Source organism: Sylvia atricapilla, chromosome 2, assembly GCF_009819655.1.
Source record: "Sylvia atricapilla isolate bSylAtr1 chromosome 2, bSylAtr1.pri, whole genome shotgun sequence".
In the NCBI taxonomy this organism is placed as follows: domain Eukaryota; kingdom Metazoa; phylum Chordata; class Aves; order Passeriformes; family Sylviidae; genus Sylvia; species Sylvia atricapilla.
Genome location: NC_089141.1, coordinates 45,916,414 through 45,933,591, shown reverse-complemented (window position 1 = coordinate 45,933,591; position 17,178 = coordinate 45,916,414). Strand labels below are relative to the sequence as shown.

Genomic DNA, 17,178 nt, shown 5'->3' with positions numbered 1-17,178 from the left:
CTTTTCACATTGACTTTTTATTTGTATTTACAGAAGGGGCCACAGCAAGTGAGTACAAAGCACTGATGACTGAGCTGAAAATCCTAATCCACATTGGTCATCATCTCAACATTGTGAATTTGTTGGGAGCTTGCACAAAACATGGAGGTAAAAAAGTCTGCACTGCTCTGAAAATGGCTTTGGGTTATCTCCCAATAACAGCCAGTGACCCATGGTTTTTTTCTCATCTAGAGGTCAAGTTAGTAACTTTTATATTCAAGCTCATCCTGTAGTTGGTGAAAAAAAAAAGAGGAAAAGAAAAAGAGATTTTTAGTCATTTAATGAAGTGATTAAACATTTCCTCTCTTTAAACTCTTTAAGTATTAATATATGAAGTGTGAACTTAGGAACATGCCACTTGCTCTCCTTTATCTCACTCACTCCACTGCTCAAGCTCAAGTTAAACATGATCTGGAAAGGCTGGGAATAAGGGATATCAGTTGCTGGCCCTGAACGATGAATCACAATGCGGCTGTTGTAAAATACTTCATGATATTACACTAAGAAAATCAAAAGACCAGTATGGGAGATTGTTTGTTTTAGATATGTCACCTATTTTAGTTCAACAAGTGTGTGTGGGCTGTGGAACTCCAGTCTGAACTGCTCGAAGAGGAAACAGCGTCCCTCAGGACCCAGATTCAAGACCCAGCTTTCAAAAATTAGGCCCTGCCCTAATTTCCAGAAGCAGTATTGTTTTGATAATGTCCAGTGTCCTTCAAGCAGCCTTCTAGTTCTTAGGACATATTGCCAGTTATTCTGGACTCAAGTAGTAGTTATCAACATGAAAGATTCTTTCTCAGAACTGATGCCACCTTTTATTGCTTAAAATGTGTTTTTTTTGTTTGTTTGGGTTTTTTTTGTTTGTTTTTGGTTTTTGTTTTTGTTTTTGTTTTCTTTTTAATTAAATTGCCCAGGGCCTCTGATGGTGATTGTTGAATACTGCAAATATGGGAATTTATCAAACTATCTGAAGAGCAAAAGGAATCTTTTCTGCCCTAACAAGGTGAGGAGGCAGATGGTCCTGGTAGGGTTCATCTTACCTGACGTAAGTGTTGGTAATGTAGATGTCAGCTCTGAGCTGGTCTCCTCAGACTCTCTCCTACCAAAGGAGAGAAACGACTTTTGGGTGAAGTTCACCTGACCTATATTAATATTTGGTGTGGGATGTGTTGTGCCAAGAAAGGATTCACCTCTCTCTCCCTGACTGTGCAAGGAGACTGCTGTGACTAATTTGGCTGGAGCCATCTACAGCGAGGGGAAGTGAATCCTATCCAAAGTGTCCCCATGTGCTCTTGCCCTGCTTCTGATGAACCCGTTCCTGGTGAGCTTGAGGTCAGCAAAGCCTAAGGAAGTGGTTTTGCCCACTTATTTCAGTACTGCTGGGAGCACAAACAAGATAATACCAATTAAATCACATGTCCCATGACACTCGAATATTCAGAGATTTACAAGTAATCTTATTATTGTGTGAGAAGAGCTATCAAGAGGAAAAGAGATTAGAGTCTTGTCCTCACATCCCACAGCCCTCTGAATCAAATTCACGGTATGTTTCTTATTACAAACCTATATCCAAATGTCCCAGAAAATTCAAATTGTTCCAGAAAAAATCCTCCAAAGGATCCAAGGCTCTGATATGAGACTTAGGAGCCTGGATACAGAAAAGCAGCTGAGCCAAAACCTCAGCAGGATGTCAGGGATTTTTTTGGGGAGGGCTCTGTGGGAGACCTCACTCAAGAGGACGTCCCCCTCTAAGAGGCCTTTGTCTGTTCCCAAGGCTGTCCATGTTTTACTCCACATGAGACACAGCAGCTGGCTCCTCCTACACATGGTGGCTGGAGTCGGATGCTCAGCAGGGAGTATGGCAGGGTAGGGTCCATGCTGAGCAGAGCCATTCCCATACCCCCTTCCCACACCCATGCTCTGGCACCCTTGGGAAGGCTGCCTGGGCAGGAAGGAGGTGGAAGTTTGGCTCTGCACCAGCATGCACAGGGAATAAGAGATGGTTGCAGGACAGGAGGAAAAGTAAGAGGGGGCAAGAGCACAGCCAGGCTGCTCTACAGGTAGCAGTGAGAAAGCCTTTTCTAAACAGTGTTACCTGTGTCCTGTTAAACCATCACATGATTGGCCATAGGAAGAAAACACTGGATAAAGGCATTGAAGAGAAGCTGTCACTTCCAACCACAGCTCTGTTTCAAACACCAAGTGTCCTTGCTCCTCATGGAAAGAGTTTACAAGCCCATACCAAACCCTGTGCAAGGACATAGAGACAGGTCCCAAGCTGCTTAAGACAGACGTGTCTTAAGCAGCTTGGGACCAAAAGCTGATGTTTGAGAGGTCTGGGATACCTCCATTGTGGACACAACCTTCCCAATCTGCTTCTTTGTGCTCCTTCTCTGTCTGCTAGAGAGAAATGAGCCCTTTCAGATGTCTTATTTCAGGCTGAGATGAGCCACAGCCCAGCAAACAGGTCTATCCATATACCCTGCAAATCCTCACTGGGCAGAGGTAGCCCACTGCCCTGGTAACCCCAAAATCATGTGCTGGTGTTCCCAAGCCACCAAATTCCTGCCTTCTTGGGATGATGACCTTGGTGGAGCACAGCTCTGCCACCAGCCCCTGCCTGGCACAGTGGCACTGGACACCCCTGCCCCTGAGAGATGTGACCACCCACACCACTGACCACCAGCCCAGCAGAAAGGCAACAGCAGTCTGACCTGGTTCCTCCCCACCCCCTCCACTGCTTTGATGTAGCACCTCTTCTCTTTTTGTTTGAAGGACTCCTCTCTGCAGGGAGAGCCAATGAAAGAGAAAAAGGATATTGAGCCAGTGGAAAGCAAAAAACAAAGGCTGGCCAGTGTCACCAGCAGCGACAGCTTTGCGAGCTCTGGGTTCCAGGAAGATAAAAGTCTGAGTGATGTGGAGGAGGATGAGGAGGGTAGGTATTAATTCCTTCCTGTCCCTACACGGAGTGTGATATTTTTACAACATACTGTGAATCCCTGAAATTTTTTTCCTCATTTATCACCCTAATAAACATCCGTGGGAGATGCTCAGAGGGTCATGTCCAGAGGGTAGAAGATTTAAAAAAAGATTATTTCCAGGGTTACTAAATCTGACAGGAAAATGTGTGATTGTTTCTTCTGACTGCTCCTTATCTTTGGGGAAAACACAGTAGTGTCCACAGCACGGGGTGTAAAGCAGGCACTATTTTTGTTTCCAATGACAGTATCTGACCTTCAAATATCCCTCCATGAAGACTGACTTTATGGGAATCATGGGGTCTGTAAGAAAGGGGGAAAACAGCTGCCTGTGAGCTATCTTTGTAACAAACCCTGCTTTCCACCTCTGCAGATGCTGATGACCTGCACAAGTTGCCCCTCACTATGGAGGACCTGATCTCTTACAGCTTTCAGGTGGCCAGAGGCATGGAGTTCCTTTCCTCCAGAAAGGTGAGTTTTGCACTGAGGGTTTTTCACCGTGGAAAAGGACAGAATTCAGAGGTGAAATCATGTCTACATTGTAGTGACACCTTCCTTGGGAGAGGTCCCAAAGGAAGAGCTGTTTTCCTCTTGGCATTATAAATATAACCGTGTTTATCCAAGTATCCACAGTCCATAAACACAGGATCATGACTGAAGGCAGTGGGTCAAGCTCATTCATATGGGGAAGATCTTTTGGGTGTGGCAGGTTTTTTCTTAATTTCAACATATATTTGGGAGCTCCAAATGATTCAGCTCTTTCCCTGCAAATGTCAAAGGGCTTACAAATTTGTCACCTTTTGGACTTGGAAATATTTTTAAAAAATAACTACTGCTGTTTACAGTAGCTTCATGTAAACTACAGGCAACTTCCCTAAAAAATTAAATTAATCAATAATAATAATAATAATAATAATAATAATAATGAATTTTTAAAGGATATGGGAGACAGGAAATTTGTGGGCACGAATAAGGAAATGCAGTTTGATTGTGGAACCGTTTTATTATAGTGCATTCATCGTGACCTGGCAGCCAGAAACATCCTTTTATCTGAGAACAATGTTGTGAAGATCTGTGATTTTGGCCTCGCAAGAGATATTTATAAGAATCCTGATTATGTGAGAAAAGGAGATGTAAGTCAAGATGCTGTTTATTTACCCAAATGTTTATAACATGTCAGTTCAAACTGTCCACCAAAATGTCCTGTAGACATTCACATTTCCCGAATTTAAGAGCTCAAAATCTGTCATGGTTTTTATGTGAAGATGAGCTGCCTAGATGTGTTGTGGGTCTGGGAAGCATTTCTATCCTCAGGCATAAGGATTAGACATGCTAACTGCTTCACAGCTTTGCCCTGTTAATACATCTTTTTTTAGATATTTCTTGGCTGGCTCACCATAACCCCCTTGCTCCATAAACTTCCTTCAAGGAAAACAGTCCCTTCAAAAAAGGGTGTGTACTCCCCAGTGCTCCCATGCCAGGGCCAAACCCTGCTCGTGGCGCAGCTGAGCAGGACTTGCTGCTCCAGCACCTACTAGGTGTGGTTTTCTCCCCCTGCTGCAGAGAGCAGGCAGTGGGTGCCCTGCCAGCCCTGCTGTGGAGAGCTGGGCCAGCAAACCGTGCTTGCACCTACCCATGATATGGGAATTTGGTGTGGGCATGGAAGTCATGCAGAGAGACCTCTTTCTGGAGGTCTCACCTACCTGCCAGCTATTCCCACATCTGTAAACAGCTTCCAGGGTTTACAGCATTGCAAATTATCTGGGGAATGTTCACATAGCTTTCGTACTGCTCAGGACATCCTAACAAGCTGTGCTAAGGGGGCTTCAAGGGTTGCTGATGTGCTCCTGCAATTCTGGCTCTGAAAATTTCCCTGAGAATATCTCCAACATCATTACAGAATGGTTGGGGCTTGGATGCAGGGCTTTCTGTCCTATCTCGATGATGCTGGCAAGAGACCTCTGCTCCTACACATTCCACATCCCTGTAAAGAAAAGGCCTGGTTACAGTTTTTCCAATGTCTCGTGTTTTGTGCCACATGTTTTTTAAAAACAGCCTTTTACTCCAACAATTTGTTCAGTGTATGAATGAGTGTGGGTTTATCTTGACTGCCTGTAAGGAAATCCCACAGGTTCCAGCTTGAATGGTAATTATTTACATAACAATATATAGTTGATTCATCTATGATTAAAATCTTTCAGGCTTTGAAAGTAATAGTCAGATTTGTCCCTTTTACTCCAGGCTCGACTTCCTCTCAAGTGGATGGCTCCTGAATCCATATTTGATAAAATCTACAATACAAAAAGCGACGTGTGGTCCTATGGGGTCTTGCTGTGGGAGATATTTTCCTTGGGTATGTTAACTCTGCACCCCAGGAGCTTGACAGGAATGGGCATTGCAGTTTATTACCTTCAATGATCTTTTGGGAGCTGTTTCAGAAAGACCTAAATCAGAGGCAGAGGATTATAATGCCCCTGTGAACTAGAAATTTTGGTGCTTTTAAGAGCACTGAAAGCTCATTTGCCAAGCTGAAAGCCTTTAAGGAAAACACAGCTATCTGAGAACTTTACCACCTACTTCTGCCACGGGCAAAACCTAAGCATGCCACTTTTGCCTGTAAAAATCCTTGGCAGAGGATGCAGGGCAGCACAGCCAGAACAGTCACAGTGTTTTGTCTGACTGATGGCACTCGCCAGGAAAATCAGGCAATTTTTTAAGCATTTTAATTGAATGTGGAACCCTGTGGTATAACACAGAGCTGTGATTCTGGGTCATCAGCTGCCCAAGACCGAGGCATCACCTCCTGTGCCACAGACAGCATTCAAGACACCGAGTGCCATGAACTGAGTGTTCTCTCAAAAGCTTCTTATTCCTTTTGTGGGAGCAAGGGAGCCAAACCCACAGTTTGCATGTCTCAGATTCCATCAACTCCATTTCCAGCCCGAGTCCAGGAGGTCCCTCCAGCCCAGGAGGGATCCAGCATCCTCCTCACCCAGGCTACTGGACACAGCAGGCAAAAAGCATCTGCACTGATGCCACAGGACAAACTAGAGCATGCAATCTGAAATTAAAACCCAGTGAAGCCTTTCTTTTCCTTTCTTTCATGTGGAAAAGGCAGGATACAAGATGTACACTGAGTGGGAACAACAGTGACTGTCAGAATAGAAGAATCTTAATTGAGTTCAACACAGAGGCTGACAAAAGAGGCGAACAGCAGAGGAAATAATACTATTCAATTCTCAGGACAATCAATCATTTATTAGTTTAAATACATGTTGCTGGTCAGCCTGCCAACTCTTGTGATTTTATGGTCAGCCTCATAATACCTGCTATTTTTTTCTTAAAGCCCCAGCTCCTTGAACCTGGTGACTCTCTGACTCTGAAAAAAAGGTCCTTTTTTTTTCCTTTCATTTTCCCTTTTCCTGATTTTGTCTACAGAAAAAAAAAAAATTAAAGAACAACAATACAATCGGGCTACGTCTGAAAAACACAGAAAATAGAAAAACAATGCAGATGTTCTATGATCTGATTTAAAACAATAATTTCAATTTTTTCACAGTGATTTTTGGTACTTGGGGTTTGTTAATATTGTGCGCACTAGAATTTGGAGTAGTCCAAATCAATAGGAAGATCAAACTTGGCTTTTCAAGGGACAGTGTTCAAATAAAATTCATATGCATTTGTTCTATTTGGGCCAGGAAAGCCCCACCAATAGTTGTGGCCTTGATCTTGGCCCCCCTGCAAAGACTGGGGCTTGGAGCACCACCAGCAGTAATTCCCTGCCTGTGGCCTCCAGCAGGGCCAGATCCTGCAGGGGGGGGACACCCCCTGACCCCCAGCTCTGCAACCTGATGATGCACACCCCAAGTGTTTGAGGGAGATGCACAGGGGCCACAGCGAGGTCACAGGTACTCAAGGCACATATCTGTTCTCCCAATGTCACCTCCAGGTGCCTCTCCTTACCCCGGAGTCCAAATAGATGAGGATTTCTGCAGCAAGCTGAAGGAAGGGACAAGAATGAGAGCCCCAGAGCAAGCGACCGAGGAGATGTAAGATGGCTTTGCTTGCCTTATGTACCACTGCCCTGCTGGGCTGCCCTGCAGATGATGTTCTAGTCTAAAAGTACCCTGTGCCAGCCTAAGGAAAAACAACCCAATCCTGCCTTGGTATCCTCTTGTGCACCCCCACCCTGGCCCCAGGCTCTCCCGTAGGGTAGGAAAGGGTAGGGGCAACAAGGACCTGACCCCAGTGCACCACCAGGGCTGTGCTCTGAGGGGAGCTGAGCAAGGAGGAGGAGGAGGAGGAGGAGGAAGAAGAAGGTCATTCCTTGCCAGGTTTAATATTTACTGACATTCACACAGATAAGTGCTGGAGGAATGTGACATTATTAACATCATCTTGACTTAGGAAGTGACAGTGGAGGTCTCCTCGCAATCACTCGGGCGATGAGGCCCACCCTTTCCTGTACACTGTGTCTGATGGCAGAGGAAGGTGACGGGGACCCACAGCCTCCCCACCCGGCTGGTCTGAGTCCTTCCACCGCCACGTCAGCCGTCACTCCCTGCTCCCCTGCCTTCAGCTGCAGTCTCAAGCTACTGCATGGCCAACTCCTTTTTGGAGATCAAGGTGGGTCAGGACAGGGCACCTTGCCTGGGGAGGCACACGGAGCACACTGAACATTCACCCTGTGACACAAATCATTGAGGACCGTGAATATGTATGTCCAGGGTGTTTTAGCTCTGGAAGCAAATCTTGGTGTCCTGGTGCCTTCCCGAGTGCTATGTCATGACTCTAAATAGCAACACTTACCAAAAAATAGTTCTAGCAGAAAAAAAGGATGCAAGCCAGCCATGCCTATCTGGGAGTATTGCCCATTGACTAATTTTATTATCCTAGTGACAGTAAATAAGAGCTTTTTTTTTTTTTTTTTCCTCGTCCACATATTTTATTGCAGGAAGGAAAGCTCGGCTCAACCAATACAAGGAAGTGACACATCCATATAAGTCATCTTAGGATGCCTTTAGGATATCTTAACCTAAACATTGCCAGTTAATAGATGTAGATGTTTAATACTAAGGTTTAATGCTTAATTAAGAATGAAAAAAAAGGAAGTATGACTGGTTGGCTGAATTATCCTTTTGATGTTGTCTTCTGGGGTGTTGCAGGAAGGTTTTCTTTTTTTTTGTGGAAAGCTTACTGCTTTACTTTTAGGAAGAGGCCTCAGTGTTAGAGAGAATCTTTGTAAACCCAAGCAGGTTGAGGAGTTATCTATCTATGTCTGTCTATCGATGACAAGCTGTCAAAGCCTGCGCTGCTTTGGATCGAACGGAGCTGTGCTCACTTTGCTGCTGTCCTCACAGTTACCAAATCATGCTGGACTGCTGGCAGAGCAATCCCAACGACAGGCCACGGTTCTGCGAGCTGGTGAAAAAGCTGGGTGACCTGCTACAAGCAAATGTCCAGCAGGTATTAATGTCACAACCGCGTGCTGTCACTGAGGCAGGGCCAGCTGGCCACGTGGACCCAGGAATGACACTTTCATTTCTGGTTTGCATTTAGGAAGGTAAAGACTACATACCCCTCAGCACAATATTTACAACAGAAAGTGGGTCTCCCCCTGCATCTGATCCTTCGTGCAAAGAAAATTTTCCTGTTACAAGCTCAAGTTGTGGAAGCACTGAAAATGTCAGGTGAGATAAGCAAGATTAAGACCGTGTTTGTTTGTTGGGGATGATAGCTTGCTGCATAGCCCAGTTTGGACCTGGGTGGGACAAAACATTCAGACAGCCCACAGATGGCCTGAGTGTCCCCAGCAGTTGCTGTGTCACCCACTACTGTGGCTCTTTGGAGTGCCCCTGCCCAGTGGGCCTGCAAATCACAGGGCTCAGGCCCTGTGAGAAGCACAGCTGTGTGTACCTTGGGATTGGGGAGTGAGATTTGGGTGGGGTCTGGTTAACCAGTCCCTGTTGTATGACCTACCTCGAAGATAGCTGGGAACTGCCTAAAGAAACAGAGAAATACCCAACAGTTCTTGCTTGCGCACTTCACACTCTCACCAAAAATTGTCCTGCTTCTCTTGTTGAACAGATACATAAACACTTTCAAAATAAACCCTCCCCAGCGCATAAAGACATCTGAAGAACTTCCCATCAAGGAAACGCTTGTATTTAATGTAAGTAACTCCTGGGCCAAATGATACGCCATGTATTTCTTTTTATTTATGTGACAGATTTATACAGCGGTACTCAGGACAGGGGGTTATTGCTTTGATACAAGCTCTGATATAAGGTACAGAATTAGCTGTACTCGCAACAAGAGGTTATCCCACTGCCCTACAAATTTGGGTCAGAGATCCTTGCTGGCCATGTCATGGGCTGTAAACACTTCTTCCCTGACAAGAAGTGGTCAGTTCCAGTAGGTCTGCAAGGTATAGGTACCAGAGTCCCACCTGAATCCCACTGGTGCGAGAGACACTTAAAATCCCTCGGATCTGCATTTTCATCTGAATAGTAATGCACAAAGGAGAACTGTGAGTCCCTTTTTCATCAGAGGTCCCTGGTAGGAACAAGTCCTGTTATCACGTGGACAAGCTGGAGCCACATCTAACAGTGGGACACACACCCAGTCCTGGTAGGGACAGGCATGGGTGAGAGGCTGGGGCAAGTTTTTAGTGACCCAGTAGAATGCATTAAGCAGCAGGAGGTGGGAAAGGCACAGTGGTCCTCACAGGGTTGAACTGGTGGCTGGCCAGAGCTCAGACTGCAAGTAGACACTTTTCTTTGAGTACCCTGGATCTGCATCAACATTACCTGTCTGCTGCACTCCAAGGCACACGTCGTTTGGAAAGGCACCATTAAATACCTGTGCACTGCAACACCTCCAGCAGCACAGAGCTGCTGTCTCCTAGAGCTGTCTCAGTACCAATGACCAGAAGGATGCTGTAAATCAGATCAAAGAGAAACTGAATCATTTGTAAAATACAGTTAACATCTAACAGGATTGCATCTTTCTTTTTTCTTCAAGGATTATCAAGCAGACAGTGGGATGGTGCTAGCTCCAGAGGAACTGAAACGCTTCACATGGACAGGCAGCAAGCAGAAATGGACACTCTTTGGGTCTGTATTTTATGTTCCCTTCTTCTCAGGTTTTAGATCGCAAAGGAGAATTCAAGGTCCTTGTGCTAAATAATGCTATGTGAAAATAGCTGAGGTGTTCCCAGTCCCTGCAAATACTCTTGCTGAGGTGTGTCCTGCTTGGTTGAATTAGCAGTCAATCATCTTCCACACCTATGTCTTTGAGGAAGCAAGTAACTCTCAACCCTTCGATGCACATCAGCAATATGATTTATTAGGACTTATTGATCCACCTAATGCTCAATTTCATGCCAGAGTGTCAGAGAGCACTGGACTAAGGTAGGAGGCAGGTAACTACAGGAAACGAGCCCTTAATAATAGGGGAGGAGAAACGTGTGGCTGTGAAGGATTTGCAGTTATTTCTGCAAGTCCCAAGGGCACCCCAGCCGGGACAAGGCCCCCTGTGCTTGTTTTTGCCCTTCTTTTCCATGACTCAGCTAAGCACGGCCCATTTAACACCCATGGGCTCAGGATGCTAAAGTGGCAACTTTACAATAGATGGATGTGAGGGCCTCACTTCTCTTCCTGCCTTTAAGCACTTGAATATATTGGCCATCTTCCTCCACCTAATTCCTGACAGCTGCCCAAGCAGGGAACTAGGGCTGCTCTAAGAAATGAGTTGCACTGACATGAACTCCCTGTAAATGGGAAGTGTTTATTTTCTCAATGCCGGCGCTGTATCAGTTCCCAGCCGCTGCAAAGCTGGCAGTGTCCTGGTTTCAGCTCGCTGCTCTCAGCCAGCCCGGAGACTGCCCAGACCCAACCCATCGTTCATCTCCTGCTGGCAGGAGGTCAAGGCCAGCCTGCCATCCTGCCACTGCCAAACGTGTCAGTGCCTTGCAGTTGGGCAGGCTGGGAGGTGTAGCATTGTCTCCGAGAACAATCAGAGCTGGCTGAAACGTGCGGTCAAGGCACAGAGGACTCGCTTCACGAAAAATTCCAGTGACTTAAAGGGCGTTGGTGGAAGGCACAGAAATACGTGTAGGAGAGCGCGCACACTCCCAGGGCTGGAGAGCTCGGCCTGGGTAAACGTGCTGCTGGCAGAGCCTGCAGTGGAGCGCTGCTCATGCGTGGCAGAGCCAGGGCAACACAAGCCACTCTGAACAAATGCTGGCAAACCCTTTCTCCTGCCTTGACCTGTCAGAAAATAGGAGCAGTTTTATGGTACTTCAGCTATGTTGTGGCATGCTGTCTTTGGAGGAGCCAGGGACTATAGAGCTCAGAGTGTATGTGGATATTGCAGGGTTCCAAAGGATGTAATGTTCCAGAGGAGTAGTTTAACTCATTTTTTCTCTGTGTATTTCTGAAGGCTGCTGTCAGCCACACAGACAACACAGCAAGCTCTCCAAATGAAATTTATGAAATGCCTTTTTCTTTGCATGGCACAGAATCCATGGAGTGTCCCCCGAGCATCCTTCCGGAAGCGCTTTAAGGGGCATTTTCAAATGCAGAAGAAAAAGGAATGCTTGGATAAGGGAGAAAAAAAATCAAACTGCACAGTGGCTGCTAGAACGTAAATCCCTGGGAAAAGAGAGTGGTTGGCTGAGATCATACAAGGTCATCTGGCCTGCAAGCTAAACAAGTGGTACTGTAGCACGGTGCCAAAAGCACTCATGGATGTGAATGACCCTTCAGTCTACACACATTCCTAAAAGTGGTAGCATCTTAGCTAAGCATCCTTTACTTAAAATTAATTTGAGGAGTAAATAAATACACCTAAAATTTGTACTGAGCAAGGTGGAGTCTGGAGGGGTTTGAGACATGGAAACGGATCTAAGCAGATGTACAGTCTGCTTCTTCCCTTGCATTGCAGGCATCCTGCTCTGTGTTACTGTGCTCACTCTTGTGCTGACATTTCAGCTTGGCTTTTCTTGCAGGAGCTGATTCAGGTTGCCAGATTGTCAGAACAGTTTCTGAGTGAGCAGTAGCTCACTGTCAGGGCAGCTGGTGCAAGCACCAGGGGGAGAAATTGTTTCACTTCCCTTTGGCAGCAGCTTACCTACGGTTAGATCCCTTCACTGTAACAAAGTTTTGGAAGATTCAGACTAGGCAGAGCTAAAGAACTGCATAGTGTGGAAGGAGCCAAACCCAGAGTACCCCACCTGTTTCCAGAAGTCCACCCAGGGTTTGTTTCAGAGGAAACTAACCAGTTGACTGCAGGAGAGAGCCAGCATGTGCAGTAGTGCTTGCTCAGTGTGACAAAGCCGAGAGCCAGGCACAGGACAGAGCAGAGCAGGGAGCCAGCCTGATAGTGCAGGGATACCCCACTGACCTTGGCAAGGCACCTCCTCTTGGGCTCTCACTTCTCCTGCCTAGGAAAAGGCACTAAAACCAAGGGTCACCTTTGGTTTCACTACAGGAAAGAGTATCAGCCCAAACCCTGGTGAGCCCCTTAGGCCCAGATGGTGGCCAGGAGCACAAAATAGAAATGAATGCAACATGTCTTGGACTTGCTAATGCCACTGAGGTGAAAAATGATATTTTGAACAGCAGTAAGAGAAGTTTTTCTTAATATGAAGCCTCAGGTAAAAAGACCAGGGTCAATTTTCTGAGCAGTGCTCCTTTGCATGTGGAAAGGATCCCAACTGCAAACCCATTCTAGCTTTTCAGGATTGGTGAAAAGGCCCAAGTAAGCCAAAATCCTTGGGCTGGGGCAAACCCTTGTGTCAGTGTAAATTGCAAAGCCAGACAACCAGCAAGAATTCCACCTCCTGTGAGCTGGAACAAGCATCTCAAGAGCTGCAGCCAGTCTCTTACCTCACTCTGGTCCTGAACATGGCAGGAAACCAGCAGCCATTTCCTCCAACAAACAATCCCAATTAAAGACCAACTAAACAGTTTCCAATTTACATTCCTAGATTGGCAAGAAGATAGTCCACAGCTAGAGAAGCCTTTACTGACTTGTAAACTTGGTTTCAAAATTAAGCCTGACTACAGATGCCAAAACTCCTTGAGCTCCCTCAAAGTTCTTTGTGGGAATGTGTGCCCAGGTACAGCAGCGCACTCTAGATAAAATTAATAGATGCAGCTCTACTGGTATAAAGGTTTATTAAAGCAGAAGCCAAGTCTAGCTCAAAAGAAAACTCTCAGGAAGCAAAAGCCTGGTGATGATGAAAGGATCAAAGCATGATGGATTTTAGGCTCATAACTTGTCATGTACACGCTACTTTTGCCAGCTCCCAAAGACTCACAACTACAACGTACATCACAAAGCCTTTTCTCTTTAAGCCCATCACAAAAAGTCCATTGCATCTGTGACTAACCTTGTCATAGTTATGGAATTTATCCCAAGGCAATTACTTCTCCATCTGCCAACAGATGCAATATAAAAATATGGGATGCATCTGCAATCCTCATTACAAGGGCTCCTCCTGATGAACTCCATTCATCTACTAATAAATGTAATGGGGTGGTCTTCTTAGGGAGACCTTCCAATTTCCTACAATAGGAAGACAGAGACCACACTCCTTAAAAAATCACACAGGCTTATGAGTTAAGAATTTGAGAAATTGTGACATCTAAGAGCAACTTGTAATCACGAATGGTCCTGTGCTAATGTTTTTGTAGTTTGACTTAAAGACCTAACAGTGCAAAATAAAATGAAAAGCAAATCCCTGGGCTCTGCAAACTCCAACAGATGCTCTGACTGTCTTCTCTGGAATTCAAGACTAGGGCTGCCAATGTTTGTGACCTTATAAATGGAGAGGAGTGGATTGTCCATGAACTTACAAAAATACAGGGGAGGAAATCTAATTTTAGACACTGTGGTCCAACATGTTTACTTTAGGATTTCACATGTAAACAATGATGGACAAAAGCTCTGGCTTGTCCTTTGTCTGCAGATAAATCTTTGGTATCCAAGTTCAGTGGTGTAAAAATTCTTTGCCCTAATTTTCTTCATTAATGAAAGAACCCTTTTAAGCACAGTGATCTCTGAATATGGGTGAGAAAGTGCTGTAAGGCAAACAGTGCCTTTAAAAGTGGCTTTGCTTGGAAGACATTAAACCTCTCTTTGTAAAGGGCATCTTATAAAAGGTAGCCTACAGGATAACTGGTCCTCTTATGGGACAGGAAAACACTTAACTCAAACCAGCTGTTCATGGCAGCAGCCAAAAGAAGCCAAAAAAGAAGAGACAGCCAGACCTCATGCCCTTCCTCACAAACATCAGCCATTTATGCTAGAAATTCATCCCAGCATTAGGCTTTGGGAACACCTACACTAGGAGCTGTCTACTTTTCAAGTAGGAAACTTTTCAAGTAGATCCTCAAGGCTTGATGTCTTTCATCACTTCACTCCTGCCCAAAAACCCCTGTTCCTGAGGAAGAATGACCTAGATGTGAGGATACACCACCTCAGCATCAGCAGAGCTGCCAGACACTCCCCACTGCTTCACCCTGCAGTAGTTTCACTCCCCAGCACCCACCGCAAATCAGCAATTAGAGCTTAGGCTGAGCCGTCAAGTACTCTGCACAAGCAGCAGGACTGATACAATGAACACAAACACCTTTTACAGTGGTGTTCACTCACAGCACCTCTGTTCTAAAGGGGACTCACAGGGAACACAGGAGGGCTCCTTCATTCCTCTGTTCTGCACTCCCATTGAGCAAATCCATCTGCATCAATGCCCTTCCCACCATGGGACAATAAACACAGCTGCTTCTTGTGACCTGGCTTTGCCCAAGTCACTAGAACAAAAACTTTTACATGTTAAAAAAGCTCACAACAACACTGCTCTATTACAGTGCTAAAGGCGCCAGCAGGAGCAAGGAGTCGGTGCTTTCTGGAATAACCAAGCCAAGAAGCTTCTGTAGTTTCAGCTGTGACCAGCTCAGTGACTCCAAGAGAAGATACACCTGTGGTTATGCGATGCTGGAGAAAATGAATGCCAGCCGTTCTCCTCCTGACTACAGTTCTGTTGTCCATTATTCTCAGCCACCGGTTTAAGTACTTTGAGACCAAGACCTAAACATGCAGGTTCTTATTAAATACTGTCAGTTTAAAAACTCTGATCCAAAATATTTTAATTATTATAAAACTTTAAGAAGTTATCATTGGCTTAATCCCAGTGATCTGCTTTTCTAGACTGCAGCACAAGTATTCAAAATACAGCAAAATATTATTGCTTAAACCTTGACTTTCCCAAATGCTCAACATCAATAGCTTTTGCTAAAAATGCTTCTGCATCCAGGAAAACCTGGAAGATCATTATTACAGCTTCTTCTCAGACTTGGGTCACTTCTGTCCTGATTGGGAGAGGCAGCTGGGCGCCCTAGAGAGCTGGGAATCTGCACCAGGCTCTGAGGTATTTGCATCCTATTGCTGGGGAATGTGTTGTGCCAGAAAATAAAGGAGCCTTCAAGAAGACAGAAGTTAGAAACAGGCCACAAACTATATTTTTAATGGAAACTACTTTGAGAAACTTGTGGGAAGGCTGATGCTCTGGGGAAGCTGAATAAGCTAATTGGGAATGGGGCATTACATGGATCTTACTGCTCCAGATGGCAGATGCAGTAGGGAGCCTTGCAAGGCAAGAATTTAAAATGTGTTGCTAAACACAATTGGCAAGGATAGAGGAGAACTAAGACCAGATCCAGGGCTGTAACAACAGGGAATACATCTCAATTCAGTTTGGACAATCCTGCTGAAATCAAGTAAATATTGAAGTTTTGCACTTTGTCTGTAAGTGAATATGCACACACTGGAACCAAACCATAAGGTAGGTAGGTTAAAGCCAAGCTCTGTCCACAAAACCTCACAGACCTTCTAACACTGCACTGATTATATTTTATTTATGGGAACCTGTCTGCAAAGACAGGATGACTACTAGACTGCACATACTTTAATTGATCGGTAGAGAGTTTGAAGAGATTAGTTAGAAATTACAAGACAATCTGTAAAGGTAGGTCGTCTTTTCTGTGAAGACACCTAAATTTCCATGTAGTTACAGTATGTACAGGAATAAAAATGTATCCTACATTTGCAACAGACTTTTGTGTAGCATCTCAGAAAGGTAATAAGTGTTCTTTGCTGGAGAAGCACTAGGATGCACCCATTCCCTTCCACCTTTGAAGGCCGTATTAAAATGAGAGCTGGACATTTAACACAGTAGCACTGATATCTGCCAAATCAATTACAGCCCAATCTCAGCTTCTTGTGGTCCACTAAAATATGTATTAACTCAAATGCTACATGTTATGTGATCTCTTGATCTCTCAGAATTCAGCTAAAGAGCTGTGAATGTAACCCACTAACAGACTTTAAGGCAAATGACTTCTTGCATATTTCCAAATAAAAACTATCTTTGATATTCAAGTAAAATAAATATGTACCACTACGTCTGAGCTCAGTATCTATACACAAGACATCGTCAGTTTTAAGTATCTATTGCACTGCCTCTTGTCGGTAAAGTATATTTGACCTCGATCCAAACAAGAGTTTCAGAACTGTTGTTACAAGAATTGAGCAGGAATAGTTACAGGATGATGCATCTCAAAGGACATGTTTGCACAGTGTAAATATATAAATATGCTTTTATGCATAAATATTTAAGAAAACTGGACTACAAAGACTACTTTTATATGAACCCCAAAGTGTATTCAGATGTAAATAACTCCCATTTTGTCTTGCATTTTCTGTCTTTATATAATGTATTTGACTACTAAATTCATATAATAAAGTTTGCTTCTGAAAAAAAAATCAGAGTTCTGCCAGTGTAAAAGACTGCTGTGGCACACAAGTCAGCACTGGGTACTGCAAACAACTGGCACACATCCATCCCACAGGCTCATGTTGTGAGTGAAGGAGAACATGGAATAATCACACAGAAGGCACACTTCTCGCACAGCAGAGCGGCCACAGTGACAGACACTTGTCACTGCTCCCTGTGTGGGTGACATCCCCTGGGTTCGGCATATTTAGGAAGGGCTTACTGCTGTCTAGAGACAAAGATTCAACTCAGCCTCTGGGAGAGGGAAGGTTTCATGGTGAGGGAAGACAAAGCAGCACACAGACAAGCACCCACCCACCA

General features: G+C 44.8%; 1 protein-coding gene across 1 annotated transcript in view; it reads left to right on the top strand.

Annotated features, from left to right (window-relative positions):
- The window catches only part of FLT1 (fms related receptor tyrosine kinase 1), a 109,267-nt gene extending 92,422 nt beyond the window's left edge, over positions 1 to 16,845 (top strand). The window contains exons 19-30 of the mRNA XM_066313118.1: positions 34 to 147; positions 954 to 1,042; positions 2,815 to 2,974; positions 3,391 to 3,488; positions 4,028 to 4,150; positions 5,259 to 5,370; positions 6,967 to 7,066; positions 8,378 to 8,483; positions 8,577 to 8,707; positions 9,105 to 9,189; positions 10,041 to 10,132; positions 14,894 to 16,845. Coding sequence (XP_066169215.1) covers positions 34 to 147; positions 954 to 1,042; positions 2,815 to 2,974; positions 3,391 to 3,488; positions 4,028 to 4,150; positions 5,259 to 5,370; positions 6,967 to 7,066; positions 8,378 to 8,483; positions 8,577 to 8,707; positions 9,105 to 9,189; positions 10,041 to 10,132; positions 14,894 to 15,095 — 1,412 coding nt within the window. The 3' untranslated portion in view covers positions 15,096 to 16,845. The remainder of the gene's footprint in view (positions 1 to 33; positions 148 to 953; positions 1,043 to 2,814; positions 2,975 to 3,390; positions 3,489 to 4,027; positions 4,151 to 5,258; positions 5,371 to 6,966; positions 7,067 to 8,377; positions 8,484 to 8,576; positions 8,708 to 9,104; positions 9,190 to 10,040; positions 10,133 to 14,893) is intronic.
- Positions 16,846 to 17,178: the final 333 nt, after the last annotated feature.